At 38.2% G+C, this 21,063-nt stretch overlaps 1 protein-coding gene and 1 pseudogene across 3 annotated transcripts in view; both read left to right on the top strand.

Moving 5' to 3' along the window:
- Positions 1 to 13,768, top strand: part of LOC150077553 (osmotic avoidance abnormal protein 3-like) — a 425,893-nt gene extending 412,125 nt beyond the window's left edge. Inside the window, exon 17 of the mRNA XM_090385940.1 lies at positions 13,524 to 13,768. Within this exon, the coding sequence (XP_090242066.1) occupies positions 13,524 to 13,768 (245 nt within the window). The remainder of the gene's footprint in view (positions 1 to 13,523) is intronic.
- Positions 1 to 21,063, top strand: part of LOC150077552 (ATP-dependent chromatin remodeler CHD5 pseudogene) — a 49,560-nt pseudogene that overhangs the window by 7,581 nt on the left and 20,916 nt on the right. The window lies entirely within an intron of this gene.

Below are 21,063 nucleotides of genomic sequence, written 5' to 3'. Positions count from 1 at the left end.
GAAAGGTCAGGGAATGACCACCGCATATTCCCAGAGCAATATGGCCTTAGTTGCTAATGCTCCTAAAAACCAAATAACAACAACTGGCAAAATATATAAATTTGATACGAAGCCATTCTAGGAATCTCACTCTCTCACACACACACATTAAACAGGGATGGTTGATTTGGTATTCCTGCTGCACCCAGGGTCTGGTCATCCTTGGCAGCTTAATCAGCATGCTACATTGCCATCCACTAGTTGATATCTTGTCTTGACGTGTCATCTTTGGAAATATTTCACAGAAAAGAGTGGAGAAATTAGACTTCAAAATGAGTCACGACATCGCACGCTACCCTTGTTTACCTCTCTCGAGACAAAGCCATGACTCAGAGATGCCAGATCGTACCCCCTCTCCAAAATCCGAATTCAGTCAATCGAGGATGTGTGTGCACGCGCTTACGTCCTCGATCGACTGAATTCGGTTTTTGGAGAGGGGGGTAAGGTCTGGCATCTCTGCCACGACTGCCCATGATCTTCAGTATGACAGTTTCTGCCATTCAGTGAACAACCCGCACTGTAACTCTGAATTTTCACGTGATTTTTGTTTTTTCGCGTAAATTTTTTGTAAATTCATTAACCATGAGTTCTAAGAAAATTAATGAGAAGAGCCAAGCAATGAAGAAAATGGTTAGGATCACCATGGAGGTGAAAAAAGAGATTGTTGAAAAGTATGAAGGTGGCATGCGTATCCGGGACTTGGCTGCTGTATACCGAGAATGACGGTATCTACGATTGTGAAAAACAAAGATGTTATTAAATCTGCTAACGTTGCGAAGGGGGTGAAATCGATTACCAAACAAAGATCAGGGACATTAGAGCATGTTGAGAAACTGCTTTTGATCTGGATAACAGAAAAACAGTGTGCTGGCGATAGCGTATCGGAGGCAACGATTTGCAAAAAGGCAAAACTGATGCATGCCAATCTTTTGAAAAACAAGGCAGGAACGAGCCAAGAAAGTGAAGTGTTTAAAGCCAGCCATGGCTAGTTTGATAATTATAAGAAGAGGACTGGCATTCACAGTGTTGTGAGGCATGGAGAGGGAGCCAGTGCTGATAAAGATGCCACCAATGATTTTGTTACAGAGTTTGGGGAATTTGTGGAAGCTGAGGGTTTTGTTCCCCAACAAGTTTTTAATTGTGCCAAACAGGCCTGTTTTGGAAGAAAATGCCTAACAGGACCTATATTACACAAGAGGAGAAGGCATTGCCAGGGCACAAGCCAACGAAGGACAGGCTAACTCTTGTTCTGTGGGGATTGCAAACTGAAGCCTGTACTGATCTACCACTATGAAAACCTGAGGGCCTTTAAGAAACATAATGTGCAGAAAACTCAGTTACCTGTGATGTGGAGGTCAAACAGCAAGGCTTGGGTAACCAGATAATATTTCAGCGAGTGGTTTAATGTTATGTTACTATTGTCCATTGCATATCTCTCATTGACAAAGCCTGGCAGGAAGTTTCCTACAGAACAATGAACTCTGCTTGGAGGAATTTGTGGCCAGAAGCAGTGACTGAAAGGGACTTTGAGGCTGTGCCTATAGTGAAGGATATTCTCTTTGGGCAGGTCCATGGGTTGGTCTGGACGTGAGTTTTGGTGATGTGGAGGGACACAGGGAAGAGCTGACCACTGAGGAGCTGCAGGAACTTGAGGAGGAGGAGCACAAGACTAAGATGGATACACTCTCTTCAGACTCGGAGGAGGAGATAGAGGAAGCCCCTACTTCATTAATCAAGGAAATCTTTGTCAAATGGATGTATGTCAAAAACTTTGCAGAGAAGTACCACCCCAACAAAGTCCAAACAAGCTGTAACAGCATTGTCTGGAATGACCAGACAATGTCACATTTCCGAAACATCCTGAGGAGAAGGCAGAAGCAAAGTTCTTTGGACAGATTTTTAGTAAACATCAAACCTGGTGATCCTCAAAGAGGTCCAAGTAGGGAAAAGAGAAAATTAAAGTTTGTTAAATTTTCATTTATTTCATTAAATTGCTTTTGTATTTTAGTATTAAGCAGTGTTTAAATTATTTTATACAACCCCATCAATGTATAATATGCCAATAACAATAGGATTTTTTTTCATGGGAATGGATTAATCATTTTCCCTTTATTTCTTATGGGAAAAATTCGTTTGGTATAAGTCCAAGGATCTGGAACGGATTAAGGACGTATACCGAGGTACCACTGTACTTAATTGTTTTTTTTTTTTTTTTTTCCCCATGTACGTAAGTGCAATTTGTACAAAGTTCAACTTCAGCCTTATAGATACAAAATACCAGTGCAATACAGTACAACTCGTCTAGATTATGACCCCAAACAAACTTTCCCAGGCCGTATGTACGCTATTGTTTATGGAATTTTATGATTTGTAACCAAGTTAAACGAGGCTGAAAAAAACACTGAATAATAATGTAGAGCACAGTATTTATGCAGAAGTAAACAATATACAAGAACAAAAATAAACAAGAGGTTTTTTTGGTGGGTTGTAAAATTTAAAACGGTAGATAAGCAATCAGTTACATGCACAAATTGCAACTAACAGGATATGTGCAAGTGAGATATGGAGTAATAAGTTTTCGAAACTTAAAAAATAGGAATGAAGAGAAGAGAAGATTCTGAAAATTTATGTTTTTTTTTTACTATGATTGAAGGTTTCATGGAAGGGGAAACACGTTTTACCATAATGTAAAAACCCACAGAATTCCAACTATCAGTATTAACACAAATGCAATAAGATCAAGTTTATTACCCATTTAAAATAGATTGCACTAACAGAAAAGCCCAATAAACCAGACCAGAAATTGCAAATTGTTTTATGGTAGTGACCATCAGAAATGTGCTTTAGAAAAATATCCATATTAACACAAATGCAAATAAGATCAAGTTCACTATCCGTTTATAATAGATTGCACTAACAGAAAAGCCCAATAAACCAGACCAGAAACTGCAAATTGTTTTATGGTAGTGACTATCAGAAATGTACTTTAGAAAAATATCACAAACGTGTTCAAAATGGATTCTTATAACCAAACATAGCAGTAAATGGTGTTAGAATAGAGTTTTTTTTTTTTTCGGATCATCAGCAACTAAGGTGATATTGCTCCATTTATACTGTCTGTAAATTGCATTTGTTCTGTGGTCAATTTTCTGTTTACTAAACAAAAATACTCTAGTTTCTGGGACAATACACGATGAAAGTGTGGTGCATTTTAATGGTTTGGATTGTTTTTGTTGAAATTTGATTCTATAAAGCAGCTGATTCTAGTGATCATGTTAAACGGCTGGTATTTCAGGGCTTATGATTGTCTCTGACTGGACCACGTAGTCTCTTCCTCTCAGCTACAAAATACTGATTCAGTTTGTCAGATATCTGAGAAGGATCATCAATAGTCAAACCAGCAACGTCAAGTGAACCAATCTGATTCATCCTCTTCCTTCTAAAGTTTACATAAATAAAAAAGTCTTTGTTGTTTTTCTTTGCATCCTTTGCCAAGGATTTCTTGTAATCAGCTTTCACTTGCCTAACCTCCTTTGTGACTTGATTACAGACCAGTTTATATTTTCTATACGCTTCTGTGTCACCTGCTAATTTGTATGCATCCCATGCAGTTTTCTTCTCTGTCACGAGCCTCATTAGTTCGTCTGACATCCATTTAGGCCTAAATCTTGAACAGTATTTCTTAGTTGGCCTGAAAAGACTAGTACCTTCCAAGGTAAATTCCTTGAAGGCTTTCCATTTAGAATTCACTGTTTTTAACATCGTCAGTTGATGTTAAAAAACCCTTCCCTTTACCCTTGATGGTAGTTACATCTTTAAGTAAATCCCACATCAGTAGACTGTGATCACTGTCACCTAATTGGTTCCCTTATCTGCAAATTCCTAATGCATGAGTGATCACTATTGGTAATCAGTTCAAGAGTATTACCCCCTCTGGTTGCCCCTCGAGCATGTTGCTATAGAAAACAATCCTCCAATAATTCTACAAAATTCTTGCTAGTGTGCAAGTGACCAACCCACAAGTTCCAGTCAATATCTGGAAAGTTAAAATCCCCCATTACAAGACATTCTGATTTACTGGCCCACTCTTATTTCTCTGCACAATTGTTCATTGTACTCATCAGAATCACTAGGCCTATAACACATTCCTACTCTCATTTTCCCTTTCTCATTCTTTATGTCACACCAAACTGACTCAGCATTACCCTGTCCACCACTGTCAACTGGATGCACTTCCTTAGATTTTGTGTTTCTTAACTAACAGCATACCCCCTCCTCCCTTCCTACCCTGTCTATCCTTTCTGTACACACTGTGTCTCAAATTCCAATTCTGCACTGCTGATATCTGTGTAACGCCATGTCTTTGATATCATAGCAATATCTGCCTTTGATGCCTTGATCAACACCTCAAATTTATTTACTATACTTCTGGCATTTGTGTACATGCAACTGTTCTTACTCCTAGTTACCCTAACACAGCCATACCCTAACAAATCCCCAGCAACTTACTCTCTAGGCTGCTGCTCATTACAATAGAAGCAGTGCAAGAATCGCTTTTGCATCTGCCTGCGGCTACTGTTAATCTTTTAGTCTGTGAATCCCTCCCAAGCTAGCAATTTTCCGACCCACCTAACACTGCCGTGATAGCATCAGCAAATATTCTTGCACCCTTTCTATTTAAGTGTGTCCCATCCCTGTAGAAGCAGTCTCTCCTGTTAGCATGCACAGACCACACTGAAAAAAATTCTACCCCATTAGCCTTCCTATCGTGTCTGGGCAGAATTGCAGACACTTTCAAATTCAGCCCTAGCTCGCTACTTTTTTTTTTTTTTTTTTTTTTCAACATTGATCTGTACTTACATCTACAGATCTCTTACTCTTAAGGTCATTAGTGCCAACATGTACAACAATATCACCTTTTGTGCCCTTAAAAGATACCTGAACTACAACGACATCAACTCTTGCCCCTGGGCCTGTTGCACCTATCCTTTTTGCATAATATATTCCCTGTCTCCCTGACAATAGTCACCAACAATAACTAGTTCTGTGGGACCAGTGCATTCTTCCTTGGAGATTGCTGCTGTGTTGCCTGATGCACAGGAGTGAGCTCTGGCATTGAGTTGGGCAGCTGAGAGCTTGATGGGGCTCCTCTTATTAATTTCCTCGAGAGCATCTACCTTACACCTCAAACTCTCATAATGCCCATGAGAACGCTGAGTTGGTACCTAATTTCCTCAGTCTCTGCACCTAGCACACACAAAGACATTCTCCTTGGCTAGACCATGTCCAGTTCTAGACAGGTCAGCAAACATTTCACATTTTGTGCATTTTTTTTAGAATGCAATGTGTTGGAGAATCGTCCCTTCGGTTCTGCCCTGAGCTGCAGCATTCTGGCTAATCTGTGAGCATTGCTTTGCTGTTCTACTCTGGGTCATGATTCTGTTTAAGTACAATTTAATTAACAATGAAATTATGGTATAGTTTAGGAATAAAGCCTCAGGTTATGTAAAGCGTTTAACTAATGTACAAGTTAGTGCAATTGCATCATTTCAGTACATAGCCAACTACTTAAGTAGTTATAAATTGGCATCATTAAGTATATCTCATATTGTGAATACCTTCACAATGAGTTGCCACGATATTGTGCTACCTCAAATAAGTAACACTTCACCATAGGAGAAGACTATTGTTACTTATTCTCAGTGGATACCATCACCCATATGGCATCGTTTCAGAGCTTATTGACTCCACCCAAAAAACAGTCAGTTGCCATTCTCATATCCTTGTACCTCCTATTGCTCCACCACTTCCAAAAGAAAAACCACAATAACCAGGAGAGCCACCTGCAGTACAAGAAATAATGAATGTAGAGGAGGAGGTACCGGATGACTCAGTTCTAGAACTCTTTTTGCAGAAGAAGAAGAAGAAGAAATGGACACAGACCATTGCCCTTTCTTTCCAAAGAATGTTAAACCCAATACTGAGAAAAAAAAAGCCCTTAGCCATTTGGAAGCTGTCAGACAAACCCAGCAAATCTTAATAATGGTCACATTCAAATTTTTACAATGGAATTGCTGTGGTGGATTCCATTGAAATAGTGATGACATCAGGGCCCTCCTAAGCATGAGACCTGCTTTTGCTTACGGCAGATGTATTTAAAGGAAGTTGAGGACCCTTACTTGTGTCAATGTAAGGGTTCTCAATTGCAAAAACTATTACTTGCAATAACAGAGCTAGAAATGGCCATACCAACAGAGGACTTGCCATTCTTATAAGTAACCATATCCTTTTCAAGCTATGCCACTTACCACCAACTTAGGTGGTAATTGGCAGAGTGTTTCTCTTAACTGTTTGCTCCATTTATTTGCCATGTGGGAAAGACATTCCCCATGCAAACCTTGAGCCCATTAAGCATTTGCCGTCCCCTTTTCCTTTACTACAGGATTTCAATGGAGATAGTACTCTGTAGGATAGTGCTGACATCAGTGGAAGGGTTTGGACTATCAAGTATGCCCAAATGATGACCTGACCCCCTCAGAATGTGTTTTGACACCTTCCACTTGCTTATACATTTACTGTGATTGATCTCTCTCCCTATATGCCCCTCTGTGTGTACATGGGAGGTTGAGCCAATTAATGAGGCAGTTATGTGCATCACGGAAAGTATTGTCCAAGCAGCAGCAATTGCAATTCCAAAGACATTGACTCGATTTCCACCATTTTCAAAGTCATGGTGGAATTCAGACAGCAGCAAGAAAAGCTCAAATGACTTGCATGTTCCATTGCTCAGGCAGCAACATCTAAGCTCGATTGGGACAAAGTCCTAATGGATGTACATTTGCAAACACTCTGGGAGAAGCATTTGCTAAAGTGTCTGCTGAAACATCTTGCCCTCTCTGAGTTTCTGGCCCACAAACAAATAAGCTAAAAAGCACCATTTGAAGTTGTCTTCAAATAACTGTGAGGTATAGAACCAGCCTTTCATGGAATGGGAAATGAAAGTGGCACTACCTCTATCACAGGTGACCATTTACCAGATGACATCCATTATGAAATGAGCAGAGATTTTTCATCTGAATCTGTCGATCAGTTGCTCTATCTGTATTACAGAATCTATCTAAAAGGCCAATCTGGACTTCTGGCATAAAGCTTACTCTTCCCAAGCCAGGAAAGGATTCACACAACCACCACCCAATTGCTCTGAAAAGCTGCTTGTGTAAGATCCTAGAAAGGATGGTTATTGCCTGCTTCATGTGGTATTTTAAAGCAATTAACCTCTTTTCCAGAATACAGTGTGGTTTCCAAAGGAACAGGTCAACACTGAGCCATTTAATAAGACTGGAAATGTTTATTTCAAGTGCTTTCCTCAAACAAGAGCACCTGATTTAGATTTTCTTTGATATGGAAAAAGCATGTGACATGATTTGGAATTTTAAAGGATATTTATAATCTTGGTCTTAGGTGCTGTGCATCTAGCGTTTTTATTAATTTTTTGTCATACTGCTCATTTCAAGTTCATGTGGGATCTGTTCTCGCTCTTAACTTTTTTTTTTTTCAAGTGGAGGGAGTCTCCCAAGGATCAGTTCAAAGTCTTTGCATTTTACTATCACAGTTAATTCTACTGCTGAGCAACTACATCCAACAGTGAAGAGTTCCCTATTTGTTGATGGTTTCAGTATCTTCTCTGAGTCATGTAATATGAGGTTCCTCGAAAGGCAATTTCAAAAAGCCATCGATCATCTTACTTCCTGGGCAGTAATGGTTTCAGGTTCTTGCTTCAGAAAACCTGTGTACACATTTTGTCCTAGATGGAACCTTCATCCTGAACCAGAAATGAAGCTCAGACCAAACATCAATCCAGTAACACCCGAGACAAAAGTCAGTTGATTTTTCCTACCATGTATCCATTAAATTTGGACAAATTGCAGTAGAGGACTGGACCTCCTACGTGTCATTTCATGCAAAAATTGGGCTGAGTGAACTTCAGCAGGCTGCTGAACTTTACTCAGCCTCTATTGTGCACTTATCTGAACTAAATTAGATTATCGGTCCTAAGTGTATGCATCTGCTAGGAATAGCATAATTCAATTACTAGGTCCAGTTTGCCATCCACATTGCTGCTGGAGCATTTAAAACATTCCTTGTCCAGAGATTATACATCAAGATGACTGAGCCACATCTGTCACTTGGATGAAAGCATTGTCACTTACATATACTTTTAAACTGAAATCCCTCCCAGACCCCACCCTACATGAATATCAATTTTCAAGCCATGATGTGAAAATATCTAACACCCATCAGATCACTTTCCACCATTTGGCTTCTCCATTAATAATGGGGTAAATGCGAGCACTTTGTAGGGCAGCACCTGAACCAAGCTGCAGCTACATATTATTATTAATCATATGGTGCAAGGAAGCCTGAGGCTTATTCTGCACCAGCCAAAAAAAAATTATAAATTACCCTGAGAGAGAGAGAGAACAAGAGTCAGAAGTAGAAGGGAATCACCAAGAAAGAGAAGAATGATGGTATCCAGCTCCAGGACCCTGGGTGTGTCAGGCCCATACTCAGATGTGAAACCCTGGGGTTGAATATGTGGGAATAGGCAAAATGACAGCCTTGTGGAGAGTGATCAATGTTTTTTGACTAAGGCCCCAGTCATTATGAGTGATTCTAGTTATAATACCAGCGATATTTTTCAATTTATCATGTAAAAAGGATAAATGAGGATAGAACCTCACACAGTTATCTATAATTAATCCAAGATATTTGGTTTTACTGACTTAATGAATACTGCAACCATTAAGTTTAATTAAGGGAGGTCTACTAGCAGATAAAGAACCTTTAAATACCATCATAGAATTTGTGTTTTGAAATCTTTAGTTTTTTAACTTTAGCCCATTCTTAACCTAACCTAAACAAAGAAGTCAGTGGTGGATCCCAATTAGAAATGTGCAATATCTCAAATGATTCACTTAAGGACCAATGTTTACTAGGCTTTTTTTGCATATTACAGTCACCTTTAAATTATTGACCATCACTTTTGAAACACCCTGTATACAGAGGGTCCGCAAACTTTTTTTTTTTTTTTTTAAGGGGTTCGTAGATCTCAGTAGTGTGGGAACCACTGATCTAGGTAAACCACTTTATACCATTTACAGTACACACCACTGAGTGGTGTGTACTGGAAATGGTATAAAGTCGTTTACCTAGGATGTCAGAAGAATTTTAAAGACAGCTCCAAGTTCTGATGGCATTCATCCACTTGTTCTCAAAATCTTTGCCTCTATTCTGCATCGCCTTTTTTTACACTTATTTATTCCATTGGTGGTTTTCTTTCTGCTTAGAAATTTGCTCATATCCAGCCAGTTCCAAAAAAAAAAAAAAAACCCTGATAAATCTGTCCTGCTTCCCCCTTACCCTACTCTTTCCAATGTAATGGAGAAATCCATTAACTACAACTCCTAAGCTATCTCAACCTTACATTTGTTCAATGTGTATTCCATCGGTGACTGATATATTGACTTATGTCCCATCTGTGTACAAATTTGTGAATGTCATAAGCAACTGCTTGGTGAAAACCAAGCAGTTGCTTATGACATTTCTGAAGCTTTCTAAACAAGCTTCCATCTTATGGATCGTGGGCTGTTTTTTGCAATTGGGTATACAGTTTTCTTTCTGACTGCTCATTGAGAGTGATGGTAGATGGCTCTCTGTCTTGTAACTTCTCCACATGCTGGTGTTCTGCAAGGTCATTTCTTTCTCCCACCCTTTTCCTCTTTTATATAATTATATTAATACAGTCTTCCATTGACTGGAAATTCTGTCCATAGTTTTGCTGATAATAGCACATTGCATTCCACTTTCCCATTTTGGGAAAACTTGTCCTGTATAAACAGCTTGAACTTCTTGAATATCCACCATGAATTAGTTAAACTTAGTTCATTTCAAACTTTCTAATCTCCAGTCCATCATAGGAACAGCAGAGTCACAAAAGGACACTAATGTTCCTGCTCTCATCTTTGATGACACTGATTTCTAGACATTATTGCATATATCTCTGAGTTTGAAAATAAATGGAAGTGGTATGTTGTAGTTCAAACAGATAATGGTACAGAAATTATCCGGTAGGCTGACAGGTTGCAAGTAACAGCCAATTTCGGTAATGACCCATGTCAGGATTTTTCAATGGCACAACAAACAAATATCAAATTTTGCTTTAAATCTGCAACAGAAACTTGTGAAAGTTTAAAAACTTTCACAAGTTTATCATGAAACATTAAGGTGTGCATGAAAGTTTATCTCAATGAACATTAAGGTGGTCCCGAATGCCAATCGATAGTTACCTAGCGATTTTTGTGCCATATATAGAGTGATTTTTTTTCTGCAAATAAGTTATATTTATTATAGTGTCATTTCTTCCTGTTTTACTCAAGTGATTACTTACTTAAAAGTTTTCAAGTAAGAATCCAGAAAGGAAAATCGCCTTTCTTTCCTTATATATATAATCCGTACTAACCCAACTAACTTCCTCAACCGCTTGGTCACTGGTGGCACAGCTTCTGCCTCCACGTGGTTGGTAACCTGGGAGAAAAAAATTACTCTCCCGTGGCTAAAAAGAGGAAAGATGGACTTAAATAATTTGACTCAAACCAACCTAAAAGACTTCAAAGAGAAAGTGTCGTAACTTTCTGGTGATACACTCTCTGTCTACTCAGCCTGTGGGCAAGCTATCACCATTTATGATCCAAAAATATTTGGAATCTATTGTGGGATCACCAAAAATGATGAAGAGACTACAATCAGGAGACCTCCTGGTTGAAACAGCCACCACCAAACATTCTGAGTGGTTATTAAAAACAAAAACATTTCGTGGGTTGCCAGTATCTGTTACTCCCCACACAATACTTTAAATTTGTCGAAAAGCTGACGCCTTTCGATGAATTTAAATGTAAATTTACATTTAAATTTTTTTCATTGAATGTAAATTTAATGAAAGTAGGTTCCACAGAGTGGAACCTACTTTCAGTGACTGAGGAGGAATTAGTCCAAGAACTTAGTTATCAGTGTGAAGTGCATAATGATTAAAAAAAAAGGAAATCTCATACCAATATGTGGAATAATTTCCATTAGTGTCCTATCGCTAACTTAATTGCTTATAAAAGGCTTAAAGCAAAAGCAAGGCAAATTAGAAGGAAAGCAAAACGCGATTCATGGATTGCTTTTGTATCAACCATTACAAAAGACACTGACACACAAATCATCTAGAGAAGGATACAGGCGCTAAATGGCAAATTTCTTTGGCTGCCCTCTCCGATACTTCATTGGAAAGGGAAAGACATATCTACTCCTGAAGTTGTCAATGTCTTAGCAGAATCTTTTGCCACCATCTCTGCTTCCTGTGCATCCTCCTTCCAGAGAATTAAAGATGGTGCAGTACAGTATAAAATTAACTTCTCAATGCGCCGCTCATTTCGTACAACCAACCAACCAATTTAAATTAATAGAACAACCAATTTAAATTAATAGAACTGAAGGAAACATTAAATAGATCTCCAAACAGTGCTTCAGGGCCAGATGGTGTTCATTACATTAAGCTGAAGCATTTACATGAAGAGGACTTGTGTACCCTGTTGATTTTATACAATCGGATTTTCTCTGAAAATGCCTATCCTTCTTCCTGGCGCCATTCAAAACCAGGAAAAGATCCTTCCCTGGCCTGGTTCAAAATTATAGGCCAATATCTCTTACGAGCTGCATAGGGAAAATTTTCGAAAGGATGGTTCATACAAGACTCACTTGCGTACTGGAGTCACAGAATCTCCTTCCAGACCATAAAAATCAGTATGGATTTTGGAAGAACAGATCAACGCTAGACGTGCTTATCAACGCTGAAACTCATATTCGCAATGCCTTTGTCGTGAGACAACATCTAGTCATGGTATTATTATTATTGTTCCTATATTATTTCTCTTTGATTGAGGGATTCCACTCTGTGACGGGTACTGCTACCAAGTACACAGGGTGGTTGTAATGTCTGTTATTATTATTAGCTACATGGTGCAAGGAGGTCTGAGGCTTATGCTACATCAGCCAAAAAAAAAAAAAAAAATTCCCGAGTTACCCTGAGAGAAAAGGAGTCAAGAGTAGAACGGAATCGCCAAGAAAGAGAAGAATAATGATATCCAGCATTATAATGGATCTTGACCATCTGGGGCTTAGGGGACAGTTGCCAGAAATAATTCAAAATTTCTTGCACTGTTCATTTCAAGTCCATTATGAAAACATACTCTCTACATCTCACATTCAGCAGGAAGGTGTGCCTCAGGGTTCGATTCTTAGTTCAACACTATTTGCAATTCAGGTTAGCAACATGACGGGACATCCCAAAAACTGTTGTAACTTACACGTATGCAGACTTCCTTACCATTTCCTGTCAGTCTAAAAGTATAAACACCATCGAATGGCAGCTCCAACTAGCCCTAACCAAAATAGAATCCTAGACTTCGCCTGAATGGTTATCGAATGTCAGAAAATAAATGCACTGCCACTCGCTTCTGCAAGCTATGGGCTCTCCATATCCTGATCCTGAACTAGAAATAAACAAAACTCCAATCCCATTTGTTAATACCATTAGATTTCTTGGACTGATATTGGACAGCAAGCTAAACTTCCAAGTTCACATCATTCATTTAAGTACTACTTGTCTAAAGCATATGAATATACTTCAATGAGTATATTCATATGCTTTAGATTGCAGTTCTCCAGTATATGACCGTGCTAGGGTAAGCACATTAGAATGGCTGAACTTCATACAGCATGGTGCTCTGAAGACAGCCCTAGGAGCTTTCAGGACTTCTCCAGTCCAAAGCCTTTACGTTGAGGCACGTGATCCTCCATTACATCTTCGCAGAAAAATATTGCTGTCTCAGTATGCTGCTAAGATCCGAAGTCTCCCTTCCCATCCTAGTTTGAGTGTTTATGTAATACCCAGTGGAATTCCTTTTTATGAGAGTAAGCCACATGAAAACCAACCTGCGTCACTCGGACTTAAAGAACTTCTTCATATTGGAATGTTGATCTAAGTGACATTTCTGAGGACACAACTCTTCCTATACTACCTTGGTTACGTTTTCATGCCTCTCATGATGATTTCTTTCTGTGATGGGGAAAGGATGTTTTAGCTTCTGCCAATATCAGACAGTTGCATACAGCCCATGCCAACCTCATCTGCAATTCCTGTGCAATATACACTGATGGATCAAAAACTGATAGCACTGTAGGTGCTGCAGCAGTTTTACCATCACAGCCACATGCAGTATCTTCACTACTGAGCTGTATGCCATAAAGCTTGCACTTGAACAAATTGTTGAATGCTCCATTTCACCAGCCCTAATCTATACTGACTCTCTCAGTGCAGTCTTTGCCATAAGGGAGAATTTCTCTGAATTGAAAACTATTCACTGTCAGTTACTCTCGTGCAGAGTCCAATCAATCAGTAACATTTTGTTGGATATCAGGAATTCCAGGAAATGAGTCTGATGATCTTGCTGCTAAAAAACCTCTTGCCACATTCTCAGAGCACTTTCAGGTTCCATATACAGATTATGATCCTGTAATTCGCAAGGCATGTTATGAAAACTGGTCACAAATCTGGCAAAGTAATGCCAACGACAAACTTTACCAGATCAAACAAAAACCAGAGTTGTGGCTGTCTGGATTCAGATGAGAAGTAGTATTGGCAAAAATCAGAATTGGACATACTCATATTACACACCTGTTATTATTGGGAGAAGGTCCACCCCAGTGCACATCCTGTCAGGCATAACTTACAGTTTTCCACTTTCTTGTAGACTGTCCTCTTTACTCATCAATCTGTTCTAGCACCTTTTGGTCATTCGACAAATCCCAGATTTTATCTCATTTTCTTGGAAATCATTCAAACATAGAACTGTTAATATAACTAAATTGTTAAAAGGTATATGGATATAATAAATAAACTATGAACTAACACAATATGACCTTAGTAGCCTCTGTGTCATTAAACTTAACAACAACATTAAGGTGTGCAAAGAAAAAAGTGCATTTGAATGCTAGTGGTTCAAAGAAGAACAAAGGAGGATGTTTGCAATGCCACAAGAAGTGCATGTCTGTCAACCTCTCAAAATAAAGACAGAATTGCAGAAGTTCAGGAAATTATGGCGACAGATCATTATTTAACCTGTAGAATGATGGCTGACGAGTTGGATATGAAGATGATTTGTCAATTCTGTATGAAGATTTAGGGAAAAGGAAAGTCTGTGCAAAATTTGCACAGACCTTCCTTTGGATGAAAAGGAGCAACAAGAGTGTCATAATGCAAAGGGTTCATCCAAATTTGCCAAAACAATCCTAATTTCCTCAACTGTACCTGCGGACTTTTTCCTCTTTCCCAAGGTGAAAAACTGTCCTCAAAGGGTTCAGGATGTTGAGGACATAAAGATAAATATAACTGCCAAATTGAACATCATATCTTTGGATGCCTTCACTGACTCTTTTGAGAAACTTTTAGAATAGTGTAATAAGCGCATCCAGTCAGCTGATTGGATGTGCTTATTTGAATAAAAATAATATCATATTTGAGCTCCTTTACTTTGTGTTCTTTCTTTTGAACCACTCTTCATTGCCACACCTCATAAGGACATCACAAATAACATAAATAAAAAGTGGTGCCTCCAAAACATCCCTTTAGATTCTACATTCCATTAAAAAGAGGGCAGTCAGTTTAATGACTGCCCTCTTTCTTACAAAGCCCATATCTTACAAAGTCTGTCTCATAGACATTCGGTTTTTGTTATGTGCATTTTATGCAGCAAATACTTCCATGGGAACTGTTCTTAATAGTGTCTGTAATTCCCAGTCTCTCTTCCAAACAAAGTTCAAATATACCATAAACAGTTGGCATTTGTTTACTGCCCAATCTTTCAACAACAACAATTGCCCAACTTAATTCACAGAACCAACTTTTATTCTTCCTCGTTTATTCTTTCTACTTCCATTTTCTGGAACTATATCCTTCACGTGCATTTCTTGAAAATTAAAGCCTGCAGAAATTCATATCTAATGTTAACAAGTATCTTCTGTCCTCCCAGTTTTCATCCCACGTGTAGTACTGTAGGTTCTAATACTTTTCGTGTTTGGGATTTTCATTTATTGAAAAAAAAAAAAAAAAAACCACTGCTGCAACATTCCACGTGTACATTTGTAGTTCAACAGGTTTTCAACAGATGGCAAAAACATGCCCAGGATGATTATTATTATTAGCCATATGGTGCAAGGAAGCCTGAGGTTTATGCTACACCAAGCAAAAAAAAAAAAAAAAATTCTGAATTACCTTGTGTGAGAGAGAGAGAGAGAGAGAGAGAGAGAGAGAGAGAGAGAGAGAGAGAGAGAGAGAGAGAGAGAGAGAGAGAGAGAGAGAAGTAGAAGGGAATCACTAAGAAAGTGAAGAATGATGATATCCAGCTCAGGACCCTGAGTATACCAAGCCCATACTCACCAGGTGTGAGCCCCTGGGGTTAAATAAAAGAATGTTATTTGTAAATTCCATGACATCTCTAGCACCCTATTACTGAAAATTATGTGCAATTTTTGAGTTGTCATTTAAAATCATGACATTGTTATCTAGTACAGTATTCTAACTGTATATTGATATTACTTATGTTTGTGGTTATCAAAAAAAAAAAAAAAAAAAAATGCACGAAATTTTAAATTTCCCTAGAAAACATGAGGTACTTCATCTAGTACCTTAGTTATCTCACCACTTGATTAATTTAAATAACTCATTTATAGGTTCTTGTAATCTTAATCTTTAAAAGATACTTAAAAATGCTGAACAAGTGAGCAACTTGATTATCCAGTGGCCTCATTGCTGGTTTGCTTCATTACTAATCACTGAAATATTCAGTTCCTTTTCAATTACTAATCATTCGAGCATAATCAAATGATTATTAATTTAGAAATTTCAGTAATCAAAATATTCTTCATTAAAAATCCTTGTTTGGTTCATTCAAAATTTGAATAAAACTTCAGCTGGTTAAACTTAGCAAAAAAGAAATGTATTAAAAGTTATGCTCGGAAGGGTCGCCATCACATGAATATCACACTACAAACATTGCAGTGTGATATTCATGTGATGGGTAACTGTCAAGTTGGATTCTTTAACTTCGCACAATAAGCTGTTCATTTGCTTATAGTAGCTGTGTTACTGTCAGCCAATAGTGAAGGCATTTTTCATACCTTGCATTTCAAAATCTTAGAGTGCACTGAATGACATGCATGTTAAATTTTGCTTTAAAATCGAAGAAATCACAAGTGAAATATATCTTAAAATGGCATTCTGGGTGGCCCTCAACTTCAGCAAATGAAGAAATCATGTCTGAAGTGCAAACCTGAGGCACGATTTAATCATTTCTTTAGTAATATCTGTTCATAAAATTACCAAAATAAAAAAACTAGAAAAATGAAATCACCAAAGACTAGTTGCTTCACCACAATAATGATTCACGTTTGTTGCCTTTTCTACTAACCTACAGAGGTGTGTTTTTTTTTTTTTTTTATAGCTAACCACAACAGGTCTGTCTCCAGCAACAGACCTGTGTTCATCATCTGTGGCACCATGCAACCTTTTTATTTCCAAGATTTGGGGGAGGGGGGGGGAAGGATATCAGTTTTTTGATGTACCAACAATAGACTGTCTCATATCAGGACAATATTGGGGGGGGGGGGGGGTAAGAGACCCCCCTCAAAAGTTTTTGCTAGTCGGTATCCTCGTTTGTGTTAAGTTTTAAGGAATTTCATTGTAAATTAGTCTTCATATATTTCAATTCGATGTTAATAAGTTGAACATTTGTCATTTGGAATTATCACAAGCAAAGCACATTAATCTATATACCTTACTCTCTCTGTTTTCTGAGAAAGATATTTGTTGAAATTAAAAGAAAAAAAATCAAAGGAAACAAAATGCTATAAATTCATAGTGTTATTTTATTTTGTACCAACCAAACTGAAGAAAGATGGCACCCATTTCCTTTTCCCATTAAATTACTGTCACTTTGATTAGTATATGATAATATCATGGATAGTAATTGAGTTGTTAAAATCATGAGTATTATGTGTCAAGGATGTTGGACTTCTCACAAACAGGTAACTGAGTTTTTTTATTATTATTGTTATATTATTTCTCCCTGATAGGGTTTCCACCCCATGATGGGTACTGGTACCAAGTGCACAGGGTGATTGTTATGTCTATTATTATTATTATATCTTTTTTTATTATTATTTAGAATGACTAATAAGATTGGATCTTTGTTGAAATAACAAAAATGTTCATATTATTAATCTATTTTTTTTTCTTTTTTCCATAAAGTGTAATGTTTCAAATGATTTTTTTATACTGAGTTTAAGACAATTGAAGTATTTTTATATTGTTGTATATCCAGCTATTTATATAGAGTATACATTTTGATCACTGGAAATTGATTAACCTGTGCACAAGTGAAAAGTATTAAATTTAAAGATAGAACACACACACATTGTGTCTTTGCAAATTATTTTTAACTTGTAAGCAACAAAATACCTTAAATTAGCATATTTGTTTTGACTTTTATGACTTGTAACAGCTCTTTGGTGTAGTATACTCATACTTTCAGGAACTAGTTTATACTGCTGTTGCCATATGAATCTAGAACTTATATAATTTCTCTTAACACCAAATTGATAAAACATTTTGCTGCTTTCTTCTGCTTCTTATAATCCATTCATTTTCAGTGTTGCTTAAAAGTCAAGCTATAGGAGAATTCAAAGAGGTGCAGTGAGAATTTCCTTGATTGTTGCCTGTAATGCTCTTTGGTTTTTTATTTATTTATTTTTTGTTTTAAAGCATTAGTATCAAAATGCTATAAATTATGCAAGGATACTAACTTATTCTGCACCTGATATTTTATATTCCCATCATCAGAAAGTGTGCATCCATTTCTTCCATAAATTTTACCAAACTTTCTACATTTAACACCCACATAGGCAGCTCATTCCAATGTTCCATAACATGCTGCCTGAAGGCAAACTTTATAGTATCAGTCTTCTGTTTGGTTCTAAAATTCCGGAGTTTTGTTCTAGGGTGTGTAGTTGTTAAGCTCTGCAGACCACGTCTAAGCTTTTCCTCATAGGTTTGTAGCGCTTAGATGTTGTCTGTAGATCTGGATACAATATTCCAAGTTTGTTTGCACTATCATCTTAGAGAAAGGGATATGACTTACTCTGTTCTTGAAAAATTTCAGCAAATCATGAATACAGCACCATGTGCCTTTCTTGCTGTTTGTTTACACTTGACATATTTCTGCATTAACTCTCCAAGGCTTTTTCATTCTGAACATCCCTTAATTCCTCTCTCCTAATGTCTAAACTACTCCTGGGTTTGTTTTCCCCAAGTACAACATTTTGCATTTGATAGCATTAAACTTTACTGTCGTTTCAACCCATACTTGCAGTTGGCCCAGATCCTTTAAGCAGTATAGCCTGGTAGCCATTGTTACAACCTTTAAGTTATCAGCAGACTTTGTCAGCTATCCCTGTATTTCCTCATCAATATCATTTAGGAAGGTAAGAAACAAGAAAGGTCTGAACATTAATCCCTGAGGGTCCTAATCTTAAAGTTGATGCGCCTCCGTAGCCAGGTGGGAAGGAGCAGCACTGCGTGTAGCACACACTTCTTGATTAGACCGAGGTTCGAGCCTGTCGCCACCAAATACGGAGAGGTCACCGCATATCCCGGAGCAATATGGCCTTAGTTGCTAATGCTCCTAAAAACCAAATAACAACAACAGCAACTTAAAGTTGATCTATAATTGCCCTTCTCTGTAGAGAAGGGTAACAAGATTGTTGAGGGGAACAAAGGGGTGCCCTTACCAAGAAAAGCTGCAATTTTGAAAATTGCAGCATCTGGAGACTAGGCACCTGTGAGATGATCTGATTGAGGTGTATAAGGCCTTGAATGGGTTGAACATGCTCAATGCTAATGGAATTCTTCCTCTTGCTCAGATTACAAACTGGGGGGGGGGGGCATAAATTCAAATTGAGGAAGGTCAGTTGTAGAATAGATGTTTGGAAATTTGCCTTTAGCCAGCGGGTGGTTGATTGTTGGAACAAACTTCCATCTGTCGTGAAAGTTGGCGGCTTAAATAAATTCAAGGAAGAACTGGACAAACTTTTAGAGCAAATGGTTGTGTGAAATGGAAAATTTTTTTTTCGCTGATACTGAATAAGCTTGCATCATATGCATCTGCTGATGCTAATTGTGCATTATTTCTTTAGCTCCCCCCCATAAGGGGGGAGCTAAAGAAATAATGGTGAAACAGCATTTCCCCATGACAGTAGAATAATCCCCATATCTAATTATGATCTTATTAACATTACTAATGGTTGGATGCATTCACTTTCTGCCTTCAGTGTAACCAGATGCACAGAGTCTGCCTCTGGGACTTCGTGGTCTCTCAGCCACAATTGATTTTCAGATAGGTGCTTCTGTCCAGTCCATGAGGAAAGAGCTAAAGAAGTGACATGCAGATATAGACTGGTGAGATAAGATTACTGAATCTATGGTTACAGATGCGATATAGGACCATCTGTACTTGTATCCTACCTAACAAAAATCTGATGAGATTATAAAAAAAAAAAGTTGAGTAAAACAACTCTGACATTACATATTTGGATTTTAGTAAGGCTTTCGATACAGTTCCTCATGAGAGGTTATTGTATAAATTAGAGCATATAGGGATAACAGGAAAGATCCATCAGTGGAGTAAGGATTGGTTTGGACAAGTAACAGGGTTTTCATTGGAGTGTACTGGTCTTCTCATGTTTATTATTCTTCTGCCACAAGGTGGATTGGGTCTTCTTTGAACAGATCTCCACAGCTGAAGGGCTATGCTCCATACAGGTGTCATGTTTGTGGTATAGTATCACAATTCTTCACAGCCAAAGCATTATGCTCCACAAATACTGAAAAACAGACACCATTAGCCTGTAATTTCTGCCTATAGAAATGGCACAATGAGCCATTTTGACCAAAGGATTATGCTCCACTAAGACTGCCAGACAGGTACTTTGACCCTGTAACTCCTACTGCAGAAATGGCATACTTGGCAACTTTGGCCGATCAGAATAGTGGAATTCCTGCTGTAGAAATGCCACAAGAGTAGACTCCCACCTATAATCAAAACAGTAATGCTCGTCCTGCATCCACCTTGTCAATTATAATAATCCATTCTAATATAGCACGTTATTTAGCATCTGGCTCGTGTTCCTCCAACTACAAAAAAATCCTCCCGAATAGTTGGCCTGCAAAATTCTGAAGTGCATAAAAATTGAACAGTTGTTCACATCTGTGACTAAGGGATTAGGAGCTTCTTTGATCCGCAGAGGATATAGCTTTTCTTGTCAAGCGGCACTGGGGATTCCCCCACCCATCTCTGCATCGCAATATAAACTGTGTAATGGCCACAGATAGTGTGAGTGTTGGTATATTGTTCTTCCTGCCATGGGGGGCCCCTAGTAGTACACCTGTTGCCTGTCCACCACTATGAAGAGATAGGCCGGGTGTAGGTAAAGACTCTGGCGGGGGGGCCAATCCTGGACATCTTCTGGGCTTGCCATGCAGGGGCCCAAAAAAAAACTAAGATTTTATTGGAAAAGAAGCACTGGGATGACAGTTGAGTTTGAAGAAAAAAAAGGAAGGTGGATGATAGGAAGTGTTTCCACCAATAAGTTAAAGGGATAGAGGGGAACCCTTCCTCTGCAGAGAACAGTACAACCCATCTGTAGAGTTTGTTTCAGTTCTGTGGTTATTCTGTTATTTTTCCAGATTTTAGAGAGCTACCATAGCCAGCTAACCTTCCAAATTCGCCTTTGGCTGAATCCTTCGATCGATCTATTCTGTTATTAGAGTTCCTAGGTAAGTGAAGCCGTGTACTTGTTCATTAGATGGAT

Source organism: Mastigoproctus giganteus, chromosome 12 (assembly GCF_048544385.1).
Source record: "Mastigoproctus giganteus isolate SK-2022 chromosome 12, ASM4854438v1, whole genome shotgun sequence".
NCBI lineage: Eukaryota > Metazoa > Arthropoda > Arachnida > Uropygi > Thelyphonidae > Mastigoproctus > Mastigoproctus giganteus.
Note: the sequence above shows the minus strand (reverse complement) of the source record. Positions and strands in the feature narration are given on the sequence as shown.